Here is a 7,127-nt window from a genome sequence, read left to right on the forward strand (position 1 = left end):
GAAAAGAGTGTTTGGAAGATTTTAGAAAAGTTAACGCTGATATCTCGCCCGATCACACACAAAATTCTAGTAAAAAGGAGATTTTTACAGAAGTTTTCTCGGTTTTCTTTTTTCTCTCAATCACAAAACTAACTTAAAGTATCTTCCTTTCTGCATCTGTACATAAGAATCGCGTGCTAAACTATAACTATCAAAGGACGATCATACCGCAGCTGGTGTTTGGCTGCTCGCTTGCGAGTAGACAAGCAAAGATTTGATGAAGTTCTCGTACCTCCGGCGGAAAGTTGGGAATCTGGATACGCTGGTGGAAATTCCTTGAATCCTGGGAAACAAAACACGTAAAAGAGTGTGAGTCCCAAGTACAAAAAGAGATTTTGGAAGAGATATCTTGAGAACTCTGCGAGCTAGAGTTACCTTCTGCTGAGAGCTTCTAGCTCTCCTTTGCGAACGTTGTCTTGCGGTGCAATGGCTCCATTGTCCCACTCGGCGTCGCTGCTCAGGAGCGTCAGCTTTTCCAAGTATCGCTCCTCGCTGGGATGGAGCTTGGCGGCTCGGATTTGCTCTTTGAGTACCAGCAGCGGCTCGAAGAACCAATCCAGCAGTCGGTCCTCGGGACGATTGAAGACTGTCAGCTCCAAGCCACTATCTGCGGCAAGTTTTCATTAGTTCTAACCGAAGAAAGAGATCTCCCTCCCAAACTTACACAAAACTAAGCCTGTGGAGCTCGACTTGGCTGAGAAGATGAGGTTCATGAGCAAAGAATACGCCGGCAACTTCACGGCTATGAACTTGTTCTTGGACTTGTCACTCAGGTACTCTTCCAGGTCCGAGGTCTTGAGGACTCCCTTGTGAATCAAATCTTTGCTGTGCTCGCAGCACGACTTAAACATATGTTCCCAGACCTGTCAAACTAGTGTCAAAAGCTGGAAAAGAAAAATGAGTATGGAGTTTCTACCTGGACCATCTTCACATCTTGTATACTTTGCTTGAGAGATTTCGACGCGGAGAGCTGGGGGATGATCATCCCAGCTTCGGAAGGCTTTTGTTCCGGAGCTGGCTGCTTGGCCACTGCCTTCTGGGAGTGGCCCTTCTCTGGATCTGGAAGTACATCTTCAGCTTTGGAGACCCGTGAGCTATAGCTCGGCCTGATATAACATCGATCGTTTGGCAAGAATGGTTGATAGAAACAATAACTACCTGGGAAGACACGATCCTTCTCTAAGATAAAGCACGTCATTTGTTTGCTCGTCAAACTCCGCACCCATAGCCACTATATAAGCCAAGCCAGACTTGAATGAATTCTCCTGGAAAACAAAGAAATGTATAACTCCACTCGACAAGCTTGGAAGAAAACAAAAGAATAGCAAACCTTGTGAACGATCACAGCAGCGTAGAGTCCCACAAAGATGCTGGTAAAAACCCCGGATACCACCGCGGCCACCACAACCAAAGGCCACAGGAGAATCGCGAGGCCGGCGAATGGAACACACACAACTTTGACGCAAGTTCCCTCCTGCGAGACGATGAGATCGTCCAGCAAACGCTCCCAGCCTTTTACGAGCATGAACGGGCTTTTGATGAGCGAGATGATCGCAAAGAGAGGGACGTCCACGATAACTCCAAGAACAGCAGCGACAAAACACGTTGGAATCTCGAGCAGCCTGCTAGAATTTTGTAAGTTTGATACTAAACACACACACTCTAAACCTCGAGAGTGGAAACCAACCTGATGTTATATGGGCCATCGATCGCCTCTCCATCGCGAAAGTCTGCAATATAAGCAGGACACGAGTGATAACACCAGTCCGTAAAATCGCGTACTACTGTGCAGCTTCCTTTGACAGTGCTAAAGCTTCCATCCTAGAAAAGCAGCAAAGTCAAGATAAACAGGGAAAAAAAATGGATAGAAAACGAAAACAAAGTCAGAAGAGGTAGGAGTTTTGTGGATATGAAACTGACACTCTACCTTACCAGGATGCAGGAGTGAGCTTTGTTCGTTCTTCCCTGGCCGACGGCCTCGAAAGTTGCCACCAGCGGCGTGAAAAAACCATATCCCAATCCAGTGAGAACGCTGCCGCAAATCACAGCTGCTGGCCACAGCACGAGAGGTAATGGAGCACACAAAGCTGCTACGAGTTTCAATAACAATCCCAGCTTTCTGGTCCTGGAAAAAACAGAAAAACAAACAAAGAAAGTTCTTTCAATGAATGATCTTAAGCTACAAACTTGAGCTCGACTTACTTGATGATGCTTTCATAAATCCAGTAAACAAATGCTGGCCAGAGAGCGAGAGCAACTGTCACATTGCCCACGAAAATGATAGCCAGTGCCAAAGGAGCGATTAGAATTCCTGCGAAAAACAGGTTGGTTCCACTTTCTCTTGCTCTTTTCTTGCCAAGAAAGCTAAACTAGCTCGAGAGTTTCTCAGATCCACCAAGAAAACGAAAGACCCAAAGCAAAGAATTCCACTCACCTTTGCCAATCCCCACAAAGAAAAGGAGGAGAAAAAGCGGTACGAAGAGAACAAAACTCCAAACAGCAGCGCCCACGTCCACCCAAGACTGTGCCATGGCGCCCGCCTCTCTCGCTCTCTCGCTCGCTTCCCCCTAAAATTTTTTCTCTCTCTCACAATCAATCAATTATCCTACCTAAGGCCAAAACCAGACAAGGAATTCTTTCTTCCATGTGTGTGTACAGCTTTCATGGACAAAGCCCCGTGTTCGTGGATACAAGACCTTCTCTTTAAAGAAAAGAAGAAATGCTTCACTCGACACTCAACACTTCCACTGATACAAGTACGAAACTTCGTTTTTGAGAAGCTCAAAGACACCATCTCAAGTCAACTTGATTCACAGCCAAAAAGTCCTTTTTTTTTCTTCTTTTTTTTTCTTTTTTCGCTCGTCACGGAGTCTTGAGCAGTGATCTGAGCTTGTTTAGCGCATCACCCGCCACGACTCGAGCTTCACTGCTTGTGTCCACCGTGACAACGTCGTGTTCTTGCTGGTCTCCCACTTCCAAAAGCGCTAGCTGCGACTTTAGAAGCGAGGGTGGCATGTAGTGACCACCGGCTTTGAATCGAGACTCCACTCTCGCGGTGATCAAGTCCGACACTCTGAGATAGACGAACACCACCCGGCTTTTCTTCCTCTTCTTCCTCTCTCTTTCGTCACTGGCTCCGCGGAGGATGTCACGGTATGAAGTTTTCAACGCCGAGCACGCCAAAACCACTGGTTTTTCCTCCACCGAGTAGGCTGCGAGGAGATCCCTGAGCTTCTCCAGCCACGGAAGACGATCGGAGTCGGATAGAGGGATCCCGCTTCTCATCTTTTCTGGAACACAGAAGATCAGTGAGAGGAAATGAATTGATTTGCGGAAAGTCAGCCACCACCTATACTGTTTCGAGAGTGATAGTCGTCCGCATCGAGGAACTCACAACCAAGTTTCTCGGCAATCAGCCTTCCAATCGTCCTGCGATGCACAGAAAATTTTGGAAAAAATTTCAAGTCGAAGATCCAATCCTCTTACGTTTTGCCTGATCCAGAGACGCCAAAAACCACGATTCCGAGGCCTGGAGAAACGTTTTAGGAGCTATGTGAAAGCTGAAGTTTCTGCTGCTTACCTGGAGATGAATCGAAAGCGCACTTGCTCTTAGCCGCCATAGCTTGTGGAGCTCTACGACACGAAACCTATGGAATGTTCCATGAACCAACGAACGAAACAAAAAGAGAAAACAAAAAGAAAGCGTAGCTTCCGTAATCTGGGGTTATTTTAGTCAATCGCTTCAAAGAATGATCTCTTCATGGACACTTCGGTTGAGTGTCTTGTGAGAGAGAACTATGCAGTTGATCACCACGACCTCATCCTCTACAGAAACGCCCTCGCCTGGAATAATCAAACGTTAGACTTGTCCACCAGAAGAAAATGCTCATGTTCTCACCCAAAATTGTGATGCCCAACTTTGTAGTGTAGTCTCCGCCACCCTGATATCTCCCGGTAGGCTCTACACAAGAATAATTAAAAAGGTCTTTTACCTGTACACGAGCCCATCTTCCAAGCGAGGACTTCCATCCAATAATCGCATTCATGACCACCGCATTTTCCTACAACCAGAAGATAAGAGAATGTTTCTTTAACGGTAGAAATCATAAAGGTTTTACCTCTATCTCGACATCGTCAAGGATTATGCAGCCGATAAGCCTCACACCTGGTCCGATGCGAGCATTCGCAGAAATGGAAACGTTTGGACCAATCTACAAACATGGAAAAACAAAAAAAAAAAAAAAAACAAGCCAAAGTTCCTCAAGTTTTCTCTAGAAAAGACTCGTGTTACCTTCGCAGAGGGATGAGTTTTCGCGGAGGGATGGATGTAAACATCGCCGGAAACAATAGCACCTTTGCTGTCGCTCTTCGCAAGCAAGTGTGGAGAAGTAGTTCGATACTGTCCAAGGTACAGAGCCGAGCATCTTAGCGAAATCCTGGAGTTAAAAAAGTTTGACAACAAAAAGCAAGTTGAGAAAGCGAATAACAAAAACAAACAACAATCCACTCACCCTGGAACTTTGATCTGTTCCCAGAAATCTTGAGTTTCATAAGCGTACAGCTTCTTCTTTCCAGCTAGCGGTGTCAGAATGTCTTGGTCCAAGCGAATGAAGTCTGCCGACAATGTCCTGCATCACACAGAAATCTTTTTTAATAGAGTATTTCTCGATCCGTGAACGTACTTGGTAGCGGACTGAAGGGCCTCAAAGCTTGTAAGTCGACGAAGAACAGCTGCACAAAGACCAAGCATTCAGTGTGGGAAAAATAGTCTCCAGGCAAACCTCTATCATGGCGTGCCGATTTAACGTCTTGAATCGCGATGAAAATCTCGGGGCTAAAGATGTAAACGCCGCAGTTGATGAGGTCGCTTACCTGCAAGGACGAGAAGCTAAGGCTTTTGTTTCAAGAATAAGTAAGACATGGAGGCTTACGAAGGTTTCGGGCTTCTCAGCGTAGTGTAGCAATTCGCCACTGTCTGAGTCTGCTACAAGCTCGCCAAATTCGCTAGCCACTTCCGGTGACACCTGAAAACAAAGTCTCCAAGATTGTAAGGAAGCTTTTCCTCCGATGTGGAAGCATCACGCACCTTTTTCACTAAGATAGTTCCCATGCCTCCACATTTGCGATGGAAAGCTGGCAGAACGAAAAAAACTTAGACAGCGAAAAGCTCCAGACTCTTTACTCTTACCCAGCATGTCCGTGAGAGGGAAGCTACAACATACATCGCAATTCAGTACTATAATGTCTGTCTGCAAGAAAGAAAACGAGAAACAAGAAGAAAAAAAAACAGTCATCCAGTTAACGAGACATGTAAACTCTTACAGGGTCTTCTTCCAAAATTAAGTCCCGGAACTGATACAAGCCACCGGCAGAGCCGTGGGGCTTATCTTCCTTGAGATATCTACAAGAACACAAAAAGTTGTCAAGAAGAAAACAAACTTGACGAAGAAGAGTGGAGTTCTACAATTCACCTTACAGGAACCTTTAGTTCGTTCGAGAGCGCGGACGTATACAAGGCAAATTCCCTGTCCTCGTAGAATCCTATCAAGTAAATGTGTGCCAAATTCTCAATCTGAAAAGCGGAAGAACAAAGAAAACAAAGAAGAGAAAAGTTTTAGCTGCACCAATATCACGAAGAACAAGTCTTAAGTTCAAAGGAAAAAAACCTTTTTGCAAGCGAGAATCGGGTGCTGGACCATGGGCTGTCCAGCCAGCGGGAAGAGCGGCTTAGCGACATTGAGAGACAATGGCCGGAATCGAGTTCCTGGAGATAGAACCACACCAATTCACCGGAAAAATCCACTTGGAAACTCCACCAAACCAAAAAAAACTTTCATACCTTTAGTTGGCCCTCCCACGAGTATCACTGCCACAACCTTCTCTGATTCCTCGCTCATTTCGATGATTCGAAAGCAAAAAAAAAAACACTCGAGGAGAAATTCGTGCCGCTCACACGCAACCCACAAGCAAAGCAAGCCTCAAATCACGGGAGCTGGGCAGATCCAGATCCAGCAATTATCCACCCGGGAGAGACCTCGCACCAATTTACCTCCACGAGATCTGTGTATGGCCACCACGCCAAAATCTCCCATGTCCTTGACAACGCTCACACAGTAAAATGAGAAAAAAAAAAACCCCTAGGCCTAGCAGCTTGGAGTTTTAAGCTGTCCTTTAGATTTTTTATTGGCCTCCTTTAGTTGTTCCAGACATATTCGTTGGTCCTGGGTGATCTCTCTTTAATGTTGGGTGGTGGTGTGGCTTTCCTTTCAACATCTGGTAGGAGATTTGGAAGGAGAAACTGTTCCAACGACCTCATTCATGCAAGATCATCGCATGCTCGTTTGGTGTGTTGACCAATAATTTGGTGGGAACTCTTGGCATCACAAGGGAAAATAAAACCAAAGACCGATGAGTTTAGTGAGCTTGATTTGCATAGTTTATTTAGGACAAGATTCTTACTATACAGATTATGAACATATTAGTACCGTGTGTCTGTTACATCCATCTCTCGATTCCATACCGGAACGTTTATATTCTCTATGAACCTTACAGACTATTCGAGGATGCTCATGATTGGGATTTGCTGGACGATCTCATTAGCATCGAGCTGAGTGTGTTTTGTTTTTGGCCTCAGGATTCTTCTTGATTAGTATCAAGCAGGTGATCCTTTCATGCCACCTTGCATATGGGGATTACCCCTTGGAAGCCAGAACTGCAAATAAGATTAGGAGATTTTAACACTTACTGTTTGGGAGGGAATAATTTTTTCCCCTCCTCTTTCTTGGCAAGGGAAAATCTGCTATTATTACTTTGAAAACGAAAATGGATTGCCCCAAAAAAGTGTTTTTTTTTTCATTATAGTCTACAATATAAAGCTCATTTTGAGGTGAATACCATGTAAAGATTAATAAAAGAACTCAAGAATACTAAGTTAGTAAGAATAAAACTTTATGTGAGATTATGTTTTAGATTTCAAAAGTTTTATAAACTAACTTTGGCAATAGATTTATGAATTTTATGTTAATAACCATTAAACATAATATATTTACACATGGATTTTTAAAAAATTGAGTTTGCATACTAAATAT

At 44.5% G+C, this 7,127-nt stretch overlaps 3 protein-coding genes across 4 annotated transcripts; all 3 read right to left on the minus strand.

The window, feature by feature from the left end:
- Nucleotides 1–42: 42 nt before the first annotated feature.
- Nucleotides 43–2,709, minus strand: LOC9656719 (uncharacterized membrane protein At3g27390). The gene is made up of 10 exons (XM_024661027.1): nucleotides 2,474–2,709; nucleotides 2,242–2,350; nucleotides 1,972–2,164; nucleotides 1,727–1,860; nucleotides 1,370–1,661; nucleotides 1,198–1,304; nucleotides 956–1,145; nucleotides 704–902; nucleotides 415–646; nucleotides 43–322 (listed from the first exon to the last, which is right to left on the minus strand). Exons 1-10 carry the CDS (start codon nucleotides 2,568–2,570, stop codon nucleotides 202–204), a joined length of 1,674 nt encoding a protein of 557 aa, XP_024516795.1. The 5' UTR covers nucleotides 2,571–2,709; the 3' UTR covers nucleotides 43–201.
- Nucleotides 2,710–2,787: 78 nt separating this feature from the next.
- LOC9657455 (gluconokinase) lies at nucleotides 2,788–3,726 on the minus strand. Its single transcript, XM_002987213.2, has 4 exons — nucleotides 3,620–3,726; nucleotides 3,526–3,568; nucleotides 3,389–3,468; nucleotides 2,788–3,329 (listed from the first exon to the last, which is right to left on the minus strand). Exons 1-4 carry the CDS (start codon nucleotides 3,657–3,659, stop codon nucleotides 2,902–2,904), a joined length of 591 nt encoding a protein of 196 aa, XP_002987259.1. The 5' UTR covers nucleotides 3,660–3,726; the 3' UTR covers nucleotides 2,788–2,901.
- A 2-nt stretch (nucleotides 3,727–3,728) lies between these two features.
- Nucleotides 3,729–6,170, minus strand: LOC9657456 (mannose-1-phosphate guanyltransferase alpha). Of its 2 annotated transcripts, XM_002987214.2 has the most exons (15): nucleotides 5,879–6,170; nucleotides 5,706–5,803; nucleotides 5,511–5,611; nucleotides 5,362–5,440; nucleotides 5,228–5,288; nucleotides 5,126–5,172; nucleotides 4,971–5,063; nucleotides 4,821–4,911; nucleotides 4,722–4,770; nucleotides 4,551–4,667; nucleotides 4,331–4,475; nucleotides 4,158–4,250; nucleotides 4,032–4,100; nucleotides 3,938–3,980; nucleotides 3,729–3,882 (listed from the first exon to the last, which is right to left on the minus strand). In XM_002987214.2, exons 1-15 carry the CDS (start codon nucleotides 5,934–5,936, stop codon nucleotides 3,782–3,784), a joined length of 1,245 nt encoding a protein of 414 aa, XP_002987260.1. In that variant the 5' UTR covers nucleotides 5,937–6,170; the 3' UTR covers nucleotides 3,729–3,781. The 2 variants fall into 2 exon arrangements, with proteins under 2 accessions (XP_002987260.1, XP_024516796.1); XM_024661028.1 differs by having other exon boundaries at nucleotides 3,749–3,882; nucleotides 3,938–4,100.
- Nucleotides 6,171–7,127: the final 957 nt, after the last annotated feature.

This window comes from Selaginella moellendorffii, unplaced genomic scaffold, assembly GCF_000143415.4.
Source record: "Selaginella moellendorffii unplaced genomic scaffold, v1.0 SELMOscaffold_79, whole genome shotgun sequence".
In the NCBI taxonomy this organism is placed as follows: domain Eukaryota; kingdom Viridiplantae; phylum Streptophyta; class Lycopodiopsida; order Selaginellales; family Selaginellaceae; genus Selaginella; species Selaginella moellendorffii.